The sequence below is a fragment of the Chinchilla lanigera genome, unplaced genomic scaffold (genome assembly GCF_000276665.1).
Source record: "Chinchilla lanigera isolate Chin_1 unplaced genomic scaffold, ChiLan1.0 scaffold00033, whole genome shotgun sequence".
In the NCBI taxonomy this organism is placed as follows: domain Eukaryota; kingdom Metazoa; phylum Chordata; class Mammalia; order Rodentia; family Chinchillidae; genus Chinchilla; species Chinchilla lanigera.
Window position 1 is genome coordinate 10736239 of NW_004955434.1, and position 19902 is coordinate 10756140.

The 19902-nt window shown below is 38.5% G+C and overlaps 1 protein-coding gene across 1 annotated transcript in view; it reads left to right on the plus strand.

The window, feature by feature from the left end:
* Positions 1-19902, plus strand: part of Kdm4c (lysine (K)-specific demethylase 4C) — a 354066-nt gene that overhangs the window by 89715 nt on the left and 244449 nt on the right. The window contains exons 6-7 of the mRNA XM_005388674.2: positions 1724-1773; positions 14089-14192. Of these exons, the coding sequence (XP_005388731.1) occupies positions 1724-1773; positions 14089-14192 (154 nt within the window). The remainder of the gene's footprint in view (positions 1-1723; positions 1774-14088; positions 14193-19902) is intronic.

Here is a 19902-nt window from a genome sequence, read left to right on the forward strand (position 1 = left end):
TTTTTTTTTTTTTTTTTTTTTTTTTTAGAAAAATGAATCTGGATATATAAATATGTCCATTTACATCCAGCCCTTTATGGGGAAGCACACACCCATTATATGTATGTAACATGTGTGCATATGTGTTTATGTGTGTTGTGAGGGAGGTGATACTTGACTCGGATGGATGTATTGTTTTGAGTTTTTTCCCCTGGATATATTTGTGATGTAAACCAGGGATTAAAACTGGGAAAAAGCAGCCTTATGTATATATACATTGTGTTATTGTCATTTAGTTACGCTAAAATTTTATCTCACCTGTTCATTTGGAATAATTTCATTAGCAGTGCTTTCAAAGCAGTGCCTCTTCCTTTTAGTGAGTTGCCTCAGATCCAACTAAGTTTTGCCAACATTATCGGTAGCATTAAGTGAAACCAAGTGTGATGTTAAGTACATGTAGATAAATTACTTCTGTAGAATGTAATGCTTACTATATGGAGCTGATAATCATAGGAAACTTGGGTCTTCAAAAAGTATATCATTTTTACTTAAAACATTAAGCAATCATTTGAATTTTTTTAAATACCTATAAATTTCCTTATTAAAAATGACCTCAAAATTTAGATTTACAGCCAGGAGAAGTGGTACATGCATGCAGTCCCAGCCCTTTGGAGACTGACAGAGGAGAACTGAAGTTCAACTTCCACTTGGGCAATGTAGCAGGTCCTATATGAAAATTAAAAAATAAAAGGGGCTGGGGGAGCTGTAGCTCAGTGGTAGAGTGCCCTGGGTTCAATCTGCCGTAATCACACACACACACACACACACACACACATTAGATTTATATACCATATTATGGGATTATTATGTTAAAATTTAATAACTATACAGTACATGATTTCAAGTATTGTACTTATGGAAACAGTAGGGGTTAGAAATGAGTAGTAATATCTTCAGGGGTGAAGTATTACTATAATCAAGATTTGAAGAGTTTCATAATCACAAATAAATAGATGTTACATTTTTAAGGCTAGTAATGTTTTGAAAAAAAAAAAAAAAAAAAGGATTTTTTTGTGTGGTCTTTATTATTAAATTGTAAATTCTCTATATTCTATACCTGATTTTCCCACCTTGCAGTGCTGGGGGTCAAACTCAGAGCCTCACTCATTCTAGGAAATCACTCTACCACTCAGCTACATCCTTGGTCAAGTCTGGTAGCTTTTTGTTTAATACCTATTTGAAAATTACAAATGTTTATAGACAGGCTTGGGAGAAATACAAATGTTTTTTATAATTTATGTTTTACTTTATCTTGCTTGTCAATAAAAATATTTTAAAAGTTAAAATGACAGTAACCCAGATTTTCTTGAAAACAAAAGCTGAAATGAACCCAACTTCAAAACACAAACCATGTTCCCACAAATAGCCCTGTGTGCTGCAGTGCTCTGAGAACTAGGAGAGAATCTGGGCTTAGGCAAGGATGTCCCTATGGATTAGTGGTTTACTGGACCTTTATTCCCTAATCTTTAAGATGTATTTGAGGGCAGAACTGGAACATTTAGATAGGCAATTTAAAAGTTAATTTTTCTTCCATTTGGTACAGATTGCTTTTCTACTCTTTAGTCAGTTCATCTCAGAGGAGTTTGGTGTTGAATTCTTTTACATGACATTTAGTAATAGATACCCTTAGGGTACTACTGAAAAATTATAAACTTAAAATTTTTATTTGTGTTTATCATTTTAGGTATGCTATACCCCCGGAGCATGGAAAACGACTTGAAAGACTAGCTCAAGGTAAAACTTGCTTTCCATTTCTCACTTTGATAGCATCTGTATTTTTGAGACATTTTGCAGTGTAGAATATCACTTTGTTAATTTTATCCTTTTGACGTTACTGTCCTTTTAATATTTCTCTGAATTTGAAAAATTTTAATCTTTTCAATGTTAGTTTGTGAATATTTTTCCTGTTGCATAATCTTGAAGTGATGGCACTTAATCTGTTTTGGCAGTTTCCAATTTTTTATCACGTACAAAGTATTTATGCCAATAATAGTTTTACTTCTTTAAGTTATATCTTTCCAAAGAGCCTTGTTGCTCGCAGTATCTCACATGAGGTGTTTTATGAGTGCTTTTTATGTTTCGATATCATTTCCCGGAAAGCTTGTGTCATATCACCTGTGACCTGCAGTTTCCTATGGCCCATTGAGCCTGGCACTCCTCTCATGGAAGTATTAATGTGAATGTTGTGGGTAACTTGTTACATATGAGCATATGTCTTCTTGAACTGGCAAGATTAACTTTACTGCAACTTTCATTTTAATTTTTTATGGCTTTCTTCATCTTAAGGGTCAGAATGAAGAATTCCTCTGGTAGCTCTCTTGCTGGTTTTACCCTACGTCTGCTTGTGTATGCAAAGAGTGCCCAGAAAAGCAGCCACCTTCTTTACTTTTCCTCCCTCCTAAAGTTTTGCAGGTGGCATTACACATAGGGAGAAGACTCAGACCCATACCACACCATCCTTGTCTTCTGTTTTGCCAGCCACTCTGCCCACAGGATGTAGGCTGGTAGTGACTTACTTGAATTCCATTTGTGAGGTAACTGATGAGCAAGATGAGTTTATACAGGATTGAATCCTGAGTGAGAAGTGCTCTTTTGGCTAGACACCGATCTAAATTTCATTGGTGTGTTAGATTTACCTTCTGTTAGGAAAATAATTTTGTCCCTGAATTTTATATGATTTCATTTAATAGTGAAATGGGGACACTAAGAAACCCTATTCTTAGGGTTAGATACTATATTAATGGTATCTAAAAGTTATTTTCCCCAGATTACCGGAGAATATTAGAAGGAATTGTTACAGTATCACATTTGCAAGAAACATTATTATAGTTTTGGCAGGCTAATAACTATAAAGCTCTAGTGTTTTTTAAATGTAATACATTATGGTAATAATAGCAATGTGATTTTAGTCTTGAACTTTGTTAGGAACTATTTTCATGAATATTAAGGTGGATGAGTCCTGGTTCTGGATAATAGATTAGAGCAGAGCTTAGAAGATGATTACCATAATCCTTAAATACGTAGACAGGGAATTTTGTGCTAAAGCTATATGTTGAGTTGTCCTCTCTGTAATAATAATTCTATCATTTTCTGTTAACCTTACCACCAGAGAACTTTTAAAATGAAGCCAATGTAAACTTCGCAGTTTTGAGTCACACTAAAATATGTGCTATAAAATGCTTATTAGTCCTTTGAGTAAACTGTCTGAAAATAGGTGCCAATTTTTTAATCAGTAAGAGGTTAGTGAACTTGAAAGATGAACGAGAACTTTAAAGCTGCCTTGCAGCATTATTTTGAGGAACAAAACAGGCAAAAGGCCCTATAAGAGAGTGGAGGATTTGTATCCACTGACCAGATGCCAGCCAAACTAATTGAATTCGGCTAAATAATTAAAATGATAAAATAATGTAGTAAATGTGATGGAGCATTATGGAATGTCTAGGTCAAGGCAGCACTTGATACATAAAATGAAAAGTGGGCTCAGATATTTCCCATTATCTCGTCTGCACATCGTAATTATCACACTTGCCTTTTATGCATGATTGCTTTCATCTGGGGTTTCTATTGAAATCTTGATTGACTGTGGCACCTACAAGTATTTTATCTGGAAGATATTAGGCCTGCGTCTAATAAAGCCTGAAGTTTGATTTTGCCCTTCAGCTGCTTTCTCATTTACACATATTCTTCTCAATATTATATAGACATAAATGTAATAAAAAGTCTCAAGAGAATTGTTGTAGTTTTTATATGTGTTATGTTCATCTATAATGCCATTACATTTTTCTTAATTTTTGGTTAGATACAATTGAATTGCAAATATGGAAGAGAATAGAAGTACAATGTTAAATCATGAATGACAAGTTGGGAGATTTAAGTTTTCAAATGTCTAAGTCTCATCTGTATTAGAAATAGGACAGTATCTTTGTTATAATATTAAGCAAAATAAAGATTAAATTGGGAGCATCTAAAACCTTTGTAAAAGAGGTCTTCCATTTTTGTAAATAAAATGCTATTAAAATTAAAAAGATTTACATTGGTGACAATTTTGGTTACTAGGAAAAGTATGTGATTTAGGATTTTGTGTAACCAATTTTGGAAGTACAAATGATTAGCAAGATTCCTGTTTTAAACAACATTATAATAAAAGTGAGTTGATTCTTTTAGATACAAATAAATGCTTGTAACAGATACTTTAGCTTTAGTACTATCTCTGTCTACCTACCTACCTATTTATTATGTTTTTTTTTTTTTCCCCTGGTACCGGGAATCGAACTCATGACCTTGCGCTTGCCAGGCAGGTACTGTGATGCTGAGCTAAATCCCCAGCCCCTTCATTATGTTTTTGAAACAGGGTTTCACTATATAGTTCAGGCTGGCCTTGAATCTGGCAGTGATTCTCCGGCTTCAAGTCTGCTGGGCTTACAGACTTATTAGCTTATTCATTTATTTATTTTTAAAAATTGTATTCTTTCTTTTGAAAGTTTATTTGTTAGATCCTGTTTGTTTGCTTATATGAGGAGGTCTCAGGCTGGCCTCATACTCTGAGCTCAAGGGATCTTCTGCCTTAGCCTTGTGAGAGCTGGGACTGTATAGACTCACACTGCTGTGTCTGGCTGTCATCTTATTTAAAAAAAGTGTTCAGTAAAAAGGAATGGAAAAATCATTGCTATGAAGGGTTCATTTAGTTCATTTTTATGAGTGGATACTTTTTTTTTAGGTTGGCTGGGGATTGAACCCAGGATCATGGGTGTGCATGCAAGACAAGTGCTCTAGCCCTGAACTACATGCTCAGGCTTTTGTTTTTTCTTCTCCTTTAAACCCTTAGTACTGTTTGAGTTTAAGCCTATAGATTCCCATGATGACTGCAGTCATTATGTACTGCAAACATGTAAGAAGTTTTAAAAAAAACCTATTAAGTAGAGGATCTCAGAGTGATTTTTAGGGATTCTTGTTGCACGGAGATCTGCGGGTGGAATGCAGGCAGGCATTCTGTGCATTTCCTGAAGTAATGTCAAAGTAGGGCATATATGCAGACCTCTAGAAAGCCATCATTGAATACCCTAAGAAATTTTGGTCCAAACAGATTATGAGCCACTGTTATCAAGAGAGTAGAAAGGCAGAAATAAATGTCATTTTAATTCTATGAACAGATTCTAAATTGATCTTTTTTCATACTTGCGGAATTAGGAATTACTTTTAGTAGCTCTCAAAATGGTAAATATTATTCCCTTAAGCATTCATGTAGTGGATGGTCTGAAAATACTATATTAAAATGTCTGGTTTTGAAAGGCATATAAATAAAATACTCCTGATTATAAATAATCAATTTTAAAGGTCCCTGTAAGACATAAAAATGAAGAAGACCAATTATATGTCCTTTGCCTTCATGACTAACACATGCCTTAGGCGTGGAGATCAATGAGTGGTGTGTCAGGGTATGTTTATTTGCATCTGATAATCTACTGGGCAACATTAAGAATAATGAGACAATCTCTAAACTTAATTTTCTCATAATTGGATATCTGTGATATCTCTGTATGTGTTAAGTGTATTTGGATATTTTATATCCAGTTGTGTTCCTGATAGTTCCGAGAAGTGGCTGTGAGAACCGAGAGGAAGAATGTAGGAAGAGAATGCCCACTAGCCAGGAGTTTTGTAGGGAAATGGAGATTTCTGTGATTTGAAGTGTGAGGTTGGGGCTGATTAGACAGCCAGGTTAGCTTGACCCTGGCCTGTTTGATCTCAGTGTGGTTGGCCTGGAGATCCCTGGTTGATGTGTACATTTATTGTCCATATACTACGTAAAGGGATGAAAAAGTGAGAAGAGAAATAAAACGTTCTCAGGGATGAAGTTAAAAAACCATTTGAGTAGTAGCCTACTGATCTGTTAAACTGAGTGAAAATTTTAGCTCTGAGTTTTCTGCAACCAGCTTGAAATAGAAAGAACTTGCTCTTGATATAAGACACCATGTTCAGGAGATAAAAATATAAAGTAGTTGCTTAGAAGAAGCACTGTGTTTCTTGATCCTAAGATCAGTATGAAGGTGAATTTTTTCTTTTACTTCTAGAAAATTCTGTCAGGCAATAGAGATACTACACTTGATCTTAGCCAAAGGCCGAGTAGCGATAGTCAGTAGAGATATCAATGAAATATAGGACCCTTGGAGTAGAGTGGAACCTGGGTAGAGAAAATAATCTCTCTGGTCCTGGGTAACCAACCACTCCACCAACGATAGGAAACACAGAGAGGCCAGCTGTGAATCTCTAATGTCAACCTCTCAAGTAGAGACATAGGTAAAACATAAAAGATTCCCTTCCCATGTAAAATACCTCATTGGTTCATGAGTAAGCACCAAGAAATTTTATGTGCAAATATTATACCTGTATCTATGAAAGAAATTCCCATAGAAACAAGTTCCTATATCATCTTCTTGTTTTATTTTCCTCGTATTGTATATTAGCTGCATGTTTTTCATTTTTCATTTTTCATTGACAATAGTTTTATATATTTATGGAGTACAGTACGATAAGTCAACGCATGTATATGATGTGTAGTGATCATGTCAAGGTAATTACAATTTATATCTCCTCCATTTATCATTTCTGTGTACTGGGAAACTTTGGACTCTTCTACTTATTTTGAAATATAAATTCTTGTAGATAGCGGTTACTGTAGTGTGCTGTAGTACACTAGAAGTAATTTGGTGCCTTTAGCTAATCTCTAGCCTCCTTACCCTTACTTTCCTCATTCTAAGGACCATTATTCTACTTACTGTTTTCTGTGAGGTAACTTTTAGCTTCCATGAGTGAGAATATGCTCACTTCCATCTTAAAGTATCACAAATGTGACAGGATTTCATTGTTTTTCATAATAGCCCATTGTGTATGTGTGTGTATAATACCATATTTTAAAAAATCCATGCATGCATTGATGGATACCTTAGTTAATTCTGTATTGGTTATTTTGAATAGTGCTAAAAGAAATAATGAGAATGCAAGGATCTCTTCGATGCAGTAAATTCATTTTCTTTGGCTGTATACTAAATTGTGTTACTGCTTTATTGTATGGTAGTTCTATTTTTTGTATTTTGAGGAACCTCATTATCGTTTTGTATTTGGCTGTACTAACGTTCCCCAAACAGTGTATAAAGATTCCTATATCTTCACATCCTTGCTTTTATTTATTTTTTTCCTCTTTGGTAATAGCTGTGCCCGCTGGGATGAGGAGATACCTCACTGTGACTTTGGTTTACATTTTCTCAATAATAGTGAAATTGGGTGTTTGTTTACATATGCTTTTTTTTCTTTTTGTAGAACTGTGGTTTGAACCCAGGGCTTCCTATTCTTCCACTGAGTTGCCTCCCAATCTCTTGCCGTTTTTGTTTTGTTTTGTGTGTTTTCAGTACTGGGGACATTTTTTTCCATGTACTGTTGTTGGCCATCTGTATATGTACATTTGAGAAATGTTTATTCAGATCTTCTCATTTTTTTATTTAGATTTTTTTTTTCCTGTTGAGTTGTGTGTACTCTTCTATGTTCTGGATATTATTCCTTTGTTAGATGAATATTTTTCCCATTCTGTAAGTTGCTTCTTCACTCTTGATTGTTTCTGTGCTGTAAGAAGCTTCTTACTTTGATGTAATGCTATTCTTCTGTTACTGCTTTTGTTTCCTGTAATTTGGGGGTCTTGGGGCTGGGGATTTAGCTCAGCGGCACAGCGCCTGCCTGGCAAGCATGAGGTCGTGAGTTCGATTCCTGGTACCGAAACACAAACAAACAAACAAAAACAAAACAAAAACAAAAACAAAACAAAAAAAATCTGGGGGTCTTATCCAAAAAGCCTTTAGTTGCCTTTAAGTGATAAGAATGATGCCTTTAGGTGATTTCCTTGTATTTTCTTCTATCTGTAGTTTTATAGTTTTATGACTCACATTAAGTGTGGGTCAAGTTTTAGTTGATTTTTTTTTAAGTTGATTTTTATATACGATGAGAGAGTCTAATTTTATTCTTTGTGTGTGGATATCCAGTTTTCCAAGCATCATTTATTTTTAAATCTTAAATATTTATCTATTTACTTTAGTACTAGAGATTGAACTCAGGGCCTCGTGTGTGCTATGGAAGCACTGTACCACTGAGCTATACCTCCACATCCCCAGCATCATTTATTGAAGAAACTATCCTACTGTCAATGTACATAAGTTATATAAACATTACAAAACGATTATAAAAACTCTGTCATAGCATATTTTGGTAAATTTTAATTGTATTCAGATGCAGTTATGTAAAACTTCTTGCTGTTGTGGAAGTAGATTTACACATTTGATTTTTCCTTTCTTCCTCTTTTTCTAAGTGGTTAATAACTATTGTCACCTTCTCGCAGTTGGTGTTTGTATACCAAATAAAATGTCTCTGAACTTTGGTTTTTAAAATCTTTCCCCAAGGCTGAAATTTTTGGTGGTTTAAAGCAGCATGTGGTTGGAATTTAAAAAGCATCCCTTAGTAGTAGCTAATATAGTATAAAATACAAACCAGGTGACAATGTGAAGAACTTTTCATCTAAAGGACAGAACATACTGTTACATCTACTCATTCCTTTCTTTTTTATGTATTTATTTTTTTTTTCTTTTGTCTTTTTGAGACAAGGCTTCATTATGCAGTTTAGGCTGGCCTTGAACTCCCTTTGTAGCCCAGTCTGGCTTTGAACTTGCAGCAGTCCTCATGCCTCAGCCTCCTGAGTGCTGAGATTACAGGTGGGGGCCACCACGCTCTGCTACATCTACTCATTCTAAGACAATTTAAAAAGTATTAATAATTTCTTAGGTTAGATTTATTCAGATAACATTTGCTTACAGTAAAGCCAATTTTTTTGCTTGTGATTTTTGTTTTATAATTTTTATTAGTACATGTTTGCAGTACATAATGATTACATTCATTATGAGGAATTGGTACATGTACTTAACACGCGTTAATTCTTTTACTTTACTTTCTCCTGTCTTTCCTCCTCTCTCCCTCTATGTCTTGGTACTTTTCCTATTGCGAAAGAACCTATCTCTTTTAATAATACAATTTAGTGAGCTTTGACAGATGTCTTCAGTAGAGTAGCCACCACCACTGTCAAGGTAGAAAACATATTCCAAGTTCCTTCATGTCCTTTTGCAAACAGTCCCTACCCCTAGCTGCTAGCAGCCGCCAATCTAATTTCTCTCTCTGTAGTTTTGTTTTCTAGAATATCATACGTGTAACTATCTAGTTGCGTAACCTTTCATCACCCCAAAGGAAACTAACATACTAAGCATCCATTCCATATCTGCACTCTTCTCCATGCCACCCTGCAACTAGGTACCAATTTCTGTCCTTATGTATACACCTATTCTGGGTGTTTCATGTACGTGGAGTAGTACAATGTGTGACTATATGTCTTGCTTATTTCATTTGTGTTTCCATGTTACAGCATCTGTCATTACTTTATTATTTTCTATATTCAAGTAATAGTTCATTATATGGATGCACTGCATTTTGTTTAATCATCCATCAGTTAATGGATATTTAGATTTCCATCTTTTGGCCAAGGCTTACTTTTGTGTGGATTATTTCATTAGGTTCCCAGAAGAACTCAGTAAGGAAGGTCGTAATAGCACGTTGATGGTATGGCTGGATATACTGAGGCATTGGTTGGTTCTGTGACTAGTAAAAGCCACAAGAGTGTTGCCCTGATTGGAGTCTGTGCGGCAAGCCTGAAGCCCAAGTTCATCAAGTGGGCAAGGTGAAGCTGGTTTCAAGTGATTAAAAATATGAGGATTTAGGAATGAAACAGCTCCGCCACTTCCTACACTGAAGATGTGCATGTGCGCGTGTGTGTACCGGGAACTTGTGGGGAGAGCTGGTGCTCAGGCAGGCTTGCTGTTGGGCATTTGTGAAGAGGGGCTGGGGTAAGATTCATACAGAATCCCACGGGTGCATCGCACTTCAGGGTAGGCTGCCTCTCTAATCAGTCTTCAGAACCTTTTCGCGCAGTCAGAGTGGAGCCCAGTCATTCTGAACACTCACACAGTTTGTGTTGTGCTCTTCTGTGTCTGTTTCTGTCCAAAAGCAAATCAAGTGATTCAGCAGGACAAAAGTAGATGTCGCAGAAGAATGTACCAGGTTTGTTCTGTGTGTTTGCAGTTGACATCTTACTTGTTGGTGGGCCAAGTGAGGTGTCACAAGGGGCTGCCACTGTTGCATGACTGAGGGGCACCACAGAAATTTCTTTTTTTGAACTTCCTGGTCCTTAGGAGTGTAAAAGAATGGACAGTCCTTTGTGTGTGTGTGTGTGTGTGTGAGAGAGAGAGAGCGCGAGAGGGCTGATAAGTTGGGACCTCTTAGGGAGCATTATAGTAGTTAACATTGAATTATGATAGGTTTTAGAGATTTTTTTGTAAATAAGTACAGTGGGCCCTTGACTTACAAACTCAATTCATTTGTGGGGCTGGGTGTAACTCAAGTTGATTGTAAGTCAAGACTACTCATAATGCATTTTGAAGGCACCCCTTATCTAACCTTTTCATAATAAAGAGTTGTATAATATGGGTAATATAACAGAAACACCAATAACTTTCCTAGTATACTCACCAAAAAGTTATAGAATGTGCCTAGTTTACCAGAAACAACAGGTTTTTTTTGGGGTGTTTCCGGTACTGGGAATTGAACTCATGACTTCACGCTTGCCAGGCAGGCGCTGTGCCGCTGAGCTAAATCCTCAGCCCCAAAGATTTCTTTTTTTATGAAATTTCTTTCTTCTTTTGTTTTTTTGGTACTGGGAATCAAACTCAGGACCTTGCACTTGCCAGGCAGATGCTTGTGCCACTGAGCTATCTCCCCGGCCCAGAAACAACAATTTCATATTGTACTGTTGGCAACTTTGGCTTGAAGACGGGACGATGAAATGGAAGGTGGTTATAGTTTGGAAGGAGCCTCCCCTTCCATAAGAATACCAGGAACCTGGCTCTTTGTGTCCTCTCTCTCCTTGGGAGGGTCTGTAGCCCACTGGGACCTGCTTCTGGCTCACTAGGTTTTAACCTTGTCAGAACTAAAAACTGGTCTGAGGTTGTCTGTTTCTGTCTTTCCTTTAACATAGTAACTGCTTTCTTTATGTCCCCTTCCTTCCTTTGCTTCTTTTGTACCTTTTTTGAGACCATTTTGATAGCAGTAATCTTAATGATTATATAAAGCACTGACCGAAATCACATACACAAACACGCTCATCTGGCTTCAGACTGACACTCCTGTACACTTACATGTGCTTTTCTGGCATCCAAGTCTTTCGTTTAAAACTGCACAAGCGGCCAGCACTCAGGTCGTAACTCAGGACCTTGGTTGCAAGTGAAATCTACAATTCTGGTGGTAAGGCTGGTTGTAACTTGAGGGTTCACTATAACTAAAATTTTAAAAAAGACCTCTGATAAGAAACATGAATTCAGAAAGGTATATTTTAAGAAATTATTTGCAAAACTTTTGATCCATGCTGAATTGTCTCTGTAATTGGTGACTTGAAAAACTCGCGACAACCTTAAGTGGAGCTTTTAGTTACATACAATCTTTTCTGTGCGATCATCTGATTTTGTTATTTTCATACGGTGATTCCAAAGGTATTTTCTTCATTTATTAACCTTCTGTAACTAGGGCAGTTTTGAATCTTTAAAAATAGTATTATTTTTATATCAAATAGTATTGTGGTTATATCATCTTGCTTATACGTTGCATAAAATAATTTTTGTAGACCATGGAACTAGAGTATGAGCCTTATGGTCCTACAGGTATTTTGAGATACAGTTCATTTTAAGACATGCTTTGTACATAATTTGTGGTGGTTATAGAACATTTTCCAAGATGACATAAAACATAATTCAGGTGGTACATTGTAAATATAATTTCTGAACCAATGTGCAAATTACCTTCCTTTGGTGATTTTCCAATTAAAATTAACTTATGGCCAGTCACTACATTGTTCACGTCCTGATTACAAATCCATATCAAAAATAAATTAAATACACTTTTCTTTCTTCATTGATTTTAATTTAAAACTTAATTCATTTAATGCTGCACAAAGTTACAGATTTCAAAAGTGTGATAAATCTGTTTGAATTATATTATGAAAGTGTTTCCATGAGTTTTGCATTTGGTAACTGCCCAGTGTGCCTCACTGTCTGTGTGTGTAAGATTTATGCTAAGATTGTATTTGTAGGCGTGACCTTTACTTTAGTGTGGCACTTTCCATTCACTACTATTTTATTTTGTATTTAGTATTATAAGTAGTAGCCATAAGCAGAGGACTGCATCCAATGACCGTGTAGGGCAAAGCTGTGCCTTTAATTTTTATTGTGGAAAATGATAGTATTTCTGATCCTTCTATAGTCAAGCAATTTTTTTGTTTTTCTCTTTTAAAAAAAAATTTAGGTGCAGGTGGTTAAGAATGTACTACGTTTAGCATATGGTTGCTTACACTCCAGTGGCTCCTGACTGAATTTTTTAAATGCATTGTTGCCTCACATACCCTGTGATGGAGTAAATAAAGGCTTATTTGTTCTGTGTTGGTACACTCTTGTAGTTTCAGCACTTGGGAGGCTGAAGCAGAAAGATTGTAAGTTGGAGGCCAGCCTGGGCTACATGGTGAGCCCTAGTCTCACAAAAACTGAAAAAGAAAAAAACAAAACCCCCCACTCAACCAAAATTTAAATTTTAAACAATATTCCAGGGAAATTCTTTACATAAAATTAAAATGGTTTATGATTAGTTAGTGAGTGGTGGTGATTTTATTTCATTGGTCACATTCTTGAGACGGTTGTGTGTAGTGAGCCATTCAGGGACATAGTCACATTTTTAGCAGTGACCCCTTCATTTTGGCCATGGAGGAGCATTTGTGGTTCTTCCCACACTACTCACGTGCATCGCATGTGTTTTCCTGGTGCCCTCCCTGTTCCTCTGTGCCCTTCCACCGTGAGTCTCTGTCTTTTCCCCTTTCTGTCCTCTAGGTGTCTTCTTGTTTTTCTCTCCTGTGAGGAAGATAATCTGCTCTCTAGGGAAGTGACAGTCAGGGCACTGAGCACACACATTTTCGTTTCTGTAGCCTCTATCACCAAGCTAATGAGGGTGTGCCTTAGAGAGAGCTGCAGGCGCGAAGTCAGTCTTGGTGCGTTCTGTACCGTTGAAGGGAAGGGTTGCTGCATGTTCAGCTTACTCACAGAGATGCCCCTCAGAATGCTTCTGCCATACAGGCTGTGAGGCAGGTTCCCAAGCATCTGATGGGTGCCACCCAAAAAGTTACTTCAGTTAATAGCAGTCTTCTAAAAATATATTTTTATTTTTAATTGACAGAAATTGTATGTATTTATGTATGACATTTCACTACATGAATACCATGTGTAATGATCAGATAAAGGTAATTGGCATTTTTATCACCTTAAATATATCATTCCTCATGTTGGGAACATTCAAAATCCTTTCTACTAATTATTTTGAAAGATTGAGTTAGTTGCTGTCAACTGATTATCCTACTGTGCTGTACATTAGTAGCAGTTTTAAGTTGATTAGAAATGAAGAAAGGTGAGAAGCTGCTAGAATTGTTCTGTATGCTGGGCACTTGCATGAGTGCTTCTGGGTCAGTTGTAGGAGTCAGATGCGAGGCGCCACTGTTACAGTGCACGCTTACGTTCACAGCCTGTTCTATATTTCGTCCATGTAGCAGGTGTTAGGCAGATTGAATCCAAATATGATTCCAGTTAAAACTGATTGCTAAAGTTTAGTAATTTTATATGTTGCAAAAGCAACTCTTGGTAAATCCTCTGTAAGGAAATTTACACTTTGGTGATATAAACATGAATCATTTAATTTTTAGGAATTCTGATTTTGATTTTTAGTGCTCAGGGTTTTTGGTAGTGAGCTCATCCATATGTGCACAGAGCGGCCCTTCTACAGGAACACTAAAACTTGAGGGTTATGTATTCGTGCGTACTCTCTTACCTTTGCTCTTAATTCACCCGCTGCTGTTTGTGTGTATTTTTTTCTATTTAGGTTTTTTCCCAAGTAGCTCCCAGGGGTGTGATGCATTTCTTCGCCACAAGATGACACTGATTTCTCCATCAGTATTGAAGAAATACGGGATTCCTTTTGATAAGGTACTTTCATATTACTCTTTCAAAAACTGACTTCTTGTTCGTATAATTTGTATTTAAGACAAATTTAGCATAAGGCCATATGCCTTTGACTTTAGGATGTATTTTTAGGATGGGCAGAGAAATTCAAGTTCATGTTTTGTAACATTTATCTACATCTTAATTTCAAGTAAGTTCAAGATGTATTTACTAAAGATTTGTATAGTTCACTCAGTAGTGAAAAATGTAGCACATTCTACAAAGTAAGAGTTAATGCTTCTACATTAAACATTATATACGAGTGTTACGTTGTTCATATTGTGTCAACTTGAGAAGTTTAGAATGGTAACTTAAGTGACTCAGCAGGGAGTCAGGGTGCTTACTTTGTACTCATCCTGAGCCTGTGCAGGAGGAGGGCGCCGAGAGATTATGTGAGTGCTACATGCCCCCTGGGTGGGGAGAGCCTGCTTACAATATAAGGGAGGGAAAGAGGCTTGTTTCCCCTCCCATCTTGCTCTTACTGCTTTTGCTATCTTCTGCCACCTTGAAGTGTTGCCCCTGTGCCCTGCCACCCTGCCTTGGAGCCAGCTGAGTACGGACTGAAACCTCCACAGACTGTGAGCTAAATAAACCTTTCCGTCCTAAATTTTGGGTGTTGGGTATTTTGTCTCAGCAATGAGAGAAAAGTAACCAAGACAGAATTTAGTACCAGAGAAGTGGGGTCATTGCTGTGATAATACCTGATCATGTGGTTCAAGAGCTTTTGGGAATGGCTTGTGGGAAGTGTTTGGAAAGGCTTGGAGATGTCATCTGAAAGAAAAGTGCTAGAATGCCTTCGGCTATTCTGTATGGGAGATTCTGGTCAGAGACCAGAAGGCTGATAGAAATCCTGCCCATAAAGACCAGGTACAGGAGGTTTCTGCTGGGAAGAAAGATTGCACTGGGTGCTGGACTGCAGATGATATGGGTTATGGCTTGGCAGAAAGTTTGTCTGCATTTTGCTCATGTCCAGAGACTGCTTGAGACTGAGATTAAGGGCGGCAGCCTGATTAATCTGGTGAAAGAAATTTCAAGGCAGTTGAATGTTGAGGCTGTGGCATGGCTATTGTTGGGGGCTTTTAGCCAGATGTGTTGTGAATCAAGAGCAAAGAGCCCAGCAGGGTGATTTAAAATGTTGAGTTTGGCCAGAAAAGAAGCTACAGTAAAGCTGTAGACTGTAAAGATAGAGCAGAAGAGATCTTGGTTGCTGAGGAAGAACAAGAGACTCAAAAAGATGGCCTGAGGGTATCACAAGAAGCAGCAAATCTCCACCCTTTGCAGCCTCAAAACTGCAAAGGTAGAAGACTTTACTTTGAGAACAAAGTCACAGAGCGCCATGTTCCAGAATGGCAGTGACGGCCACACCAGCTTCCAGAATGAAGGCATCATAGAGAATTTGTTCCTCAGAATCAGGTTCAGAGTGTTCAGTGATTGAGGCACTTGATCCTTACAGCCAGGACAGAAGGAAGCCTGGCTACTGCACCACCTGGCAGCAGACCTTGCCATCATCCATATGGTGCTGGTTTTAGGCACATGCAGAATGCAAGAGTTCTGAGGTTAAAGAGACTTCCATCTAGATTTCAGAAGGCCTGGGAGGCCAGGCAGTGTGCCCGCTAGAGGGCAGCATGTGAAGCTGTGAGTGTGAAGCAAAAGGTGCACTGGAAACTGCAGAGGTTTGGAAAAGCCAAGAATGTGGATTGTCTGAGGAAAGGTGCAAGGAGGGAGCAAAGTGGGCCCAAGAGAGAAGCTGTGGGAGCTAAAACTACCAGAAGTACTATGGGGTGGAGCGAGCCATCCAAGCCCTTTGGAGCTCACAATGTGCCACAGATTGCCTCAGATGCTGGACATGGAACTACAGGACTTAATGTTTGCCCTGCTGGATTTTGGATTTCCTTGGTCCCATTCCTTTGTATTCCCCTGTTTGTAACTTTTGGAATGAAAAATGTTTATTTTGCACCATTGAATGTTGGAAGTGTTTGACTTTTCATTTGTATAGGTGCTTATAACTAAGAGTTTGCCTTGTATCTCTGAGGAGACTTGGGACTTGTACTTTCTAGCAATGCTGAAATTGTTAGGACTTTGGCAACTCTTGCAGATGGACAAAATGCCTTTTGTATAAAGGGATGTGCATGAGTCTTTGGGGGGTGAAATGTTATGTTCTAATGTAACATAATGTTGATAGACTGAATACTGGTTCTTAAGGATTGTTAAACCTGTGTTATAATGTTCTAGTTGTGAAATGATAATAATGTGTTTGTATCTGGAAATTGCTTTAAAGAAATACCTCTGGTTGACAAGGGGTGGAATGTTATGGTTGATACATTGTGTCAACTTGAGTTGCCCAGGGGCTTGGCTAAGTGACTCAGCGGCTGTCCATCCTGGGATGAAACGGACATGCCCTTCCTGTGCTAGGATATTGTTCATTGTGTTAATGTGAGAAGTTTAGAAGGTTAACTAAGTGACTCAGCAGGGAGCCAGGGTCCGTCCTTTGCATCATCCTGAGCCTGTGCAAGAGGAGGGCATGGAGATGATGTGAGTGCTACACGCCCCTGGGTAGGGGAAGCCTGCTTACAATATAAGGGAGGGAAAGAGGCTTGCGCCCCCTCCCCCCCCACAACTTTTGCTCTTGCTACTTTTGCTGTCTTGTACTGCCTTGAAGTGTTGCCCCTGTGCCCTGCCACCCTACCTTGGAGCCAGCTGATTATAGACTGAAACCTCCACAAACTATAAGCTAAATAAACCTTCCCTTCCTTAATTCTGGACGTTGGGTATTTTCTTTCAGCAAAGAGAGCAAAGTAACTAAGACAATGAGTCATATAATTGACACTCTCCATTAAAAAGAAAAAAGGACTTAGCACAATTATTTTAGCCGTTAGGTCAGTTAGTGATTGCGGCCTGGTGTGCTGGGACACATCTGTGATGCTGGCATTCTGGAGCCTGCAGAAGAAGGATTGCAAATTCAGCCCAGCCTGGGCAGCTTAGTGAGACCCTGTCTTAAAGTAAAAATAAAGAAAGGGTTAGGGATGTAACTCAGTGTGAAAGTCCTAGGTTTAATCCCCAGTACCATGAACAAAAAAAGTATTAGTGATTGTCATTTCTAAAGACATTTGGACATACTGCAGCTGTAGTTTTATTATGGAATAAAATTTTCTGATAATTTACTAATCCTATATTGCTAATCCTATATTTACTATCCTATGAAGTTTTTCTGAAAATTCAGTTTTATAAAACTCAGTAGGTACTACAACCCATGTTCTTTGTGTCCATAGCAGTTCCTGGGCCCAGAATTACTACAGAGCTTGAACTTTTTGTAAAGAAGCTGAAATGAAAAAAGCTTTTGACCAGATAAACAAGAGCACTCTCTCAGTCTCAAGGAGATTAAGTACTTAGCTGCTTGCTAAAACATTAAAAATAGCTTCGCTTTTTTACCCCACCCCTTCCCGCCAATCCTTGCTGTTTGCCACCTTAGAAGCTTTTCTCTTGGGTCTGAGTCATTACACCTTAACCTTAGGTCAGTAATGTGGTCTTCTGGGTAGAGGGCTTTGTTCACAGTAGGGCTTTTCCAGGTGTCAGGAATTGTTCCTCAGCTTGAGCCAGTTCCCGTTCCCTCACAGAGTGCCCATGCAGTGGCCAGGCAGGGCACATGCTGTGCTTGTGAGGAGCGTGTTTCACCCGCACACTTGTGTCCATGGAAAATCCGGCGTGCAAGCTGTGCACTGTGCGGAGCCCGGGTTGGCGGAGATGGGCTACAGTACCAGTAGGCACGCTGCAGCGGGCTTTTCCTTACTTGCTGACCACTCTGCACACCAGGCTTTGTGAGTCTCAGACACATCATCATCAAATGTTTCTTTCATGTGGTGGGTGTTAGCGTTCGTGGGCATTTCTGCTTAAGATGGGATAATAGAGGGCAATTTAGACAAAACCTGTTTTGCCTGCCAGAAGGAGCGGACTAGTGTTCCCCAGGACAAGAAAACCTTCTCTTTTGGTTAGAGCTGGTTTGGATATTGACTGTAGTTTTAGAGGTGGTTTTAGGAGAGTGGGTTAGGAGAAGCAGTGGATCCCCAGGATGGAGGCTTTTGAGCTTGAAGCTCTTTTTAAGTCCTCAGGAGGGGGCAGGTGCTGTCCTGTGTCCCTGTTCTGGGCTGCCACACCCCAAATATGTCGTGGTGGTTATCACCGGGTATGTCAGGCTCTCATCTAGGCTCTTGTGGATGGGATATTTTTGGTTTCTGTGGGAAGTGACGGTGTAAGTTTTCCATCTGAGACGGGAGACACCAGTGACTTAGAGGGCCACTTGGCAGTGGCACTTCTTCCTGTCAAGTACGCCTACTTTTTCCCACGCTGATGCAGAGCACTGTGCGCGTGTCAAGAAACACCCTCTGATGGTGGTCCTGTAACATGCGACAGTACACGGCAGCACAGACTGTGGGATACACCTCTGGAGTTCATGTCTCGTTGGTACCATGTAATTTTTCTAGGTCTTACTTTCTTCATCTTAAAGTGGAGATAATAATAATGACAGCTGCCAGGTATGGTGGCACACATAATCTCAGCACTTAGGAGGCTCAGGCAGGAAGATTGCCGAAAGTTTGAGGCCAGTTTGGGCTACACAGTGAGTTCAAGGCCAGCCTGAATTACAGTCTGTCTTAAAAAGCAATGCAAAGTGATGCAAAGCAAACCATATTAAACCAAATGAAACCAAACCACAACAAAGAGAAACTACTTAGCAAGATAAACAGATAAAACAGATTATCTGAAAACAGATAATCTAAAGAAAGGGCTTTGCATAGTATATGTTATCTTTCTCTTTAACTCAGTGCTTTTCCTTTGGGTAATCATTTCCTGGAGTGCATTTTGTCCTTCTCTCAATGTATTTGTCTGTATTCGTTCATATGTATAATATGAAAACATTTGTAACAGACAACCAATGTGTGCTTTTAAATTGTTTACATTTTTCCACCTTCTTTCATAATGTGAGAGTAAGATGATTGGTTTAGTTTTCTGATAAAGTGGAGCTGTTCTATTCTGTCGCTGTACTCATCCGTTTATCCCACAGGGACAGTAAGTTAGCCCTGTGTTTTGGCTAACTGGGACTAAGCAGGTCTAGCATGTTTCTAGAAATGATGGCGTCCTAAAATTTAGAGTCAGTCAGTGGGAACAGGTGCTCTTTTTCAACATTGCAGGAGCAGAACTTTTTAGGTTGATGGAAATCATTTGTAGGTAGGGTCCAGAGGAGCAATTGTTCCAATGGAGTCCTACCCTCCCTCCATTTTTCTAGGGGAAGAAACAGTCAAGCAAAGTCAGTTTTGTTTTTACCAGATAATAAAAAGCACCTAGACAATTAATAATATTCAGGAGACTCAGGAAAGGAGAGAATTTTGGGGAATGTTCTCCAGTGACTGGTCAGCGGAACTGGTACCGTGTTGATTCCTGAGAAGTCTGTCTCCGCCTGCCGAGTGACACCCGAGCTCCTCTTACTTCAGCACAGTATCTCTGATATTTCACTGGAGCTCGCCAGAGTTTTGAGAAAAATTTCGGAATTGGGGGAAAGAATGTACTTCCCCGTACACTGTTTTTGGGTCTCCTGAGTAGTGACTGGATTGCGGCATGTGCACCTGTATTTCTTTTTTTTTTAATTTTATTTTTTATTTTAGAAATAAAAGGAGGAAAATACTAACAGACCGACAACATTTTA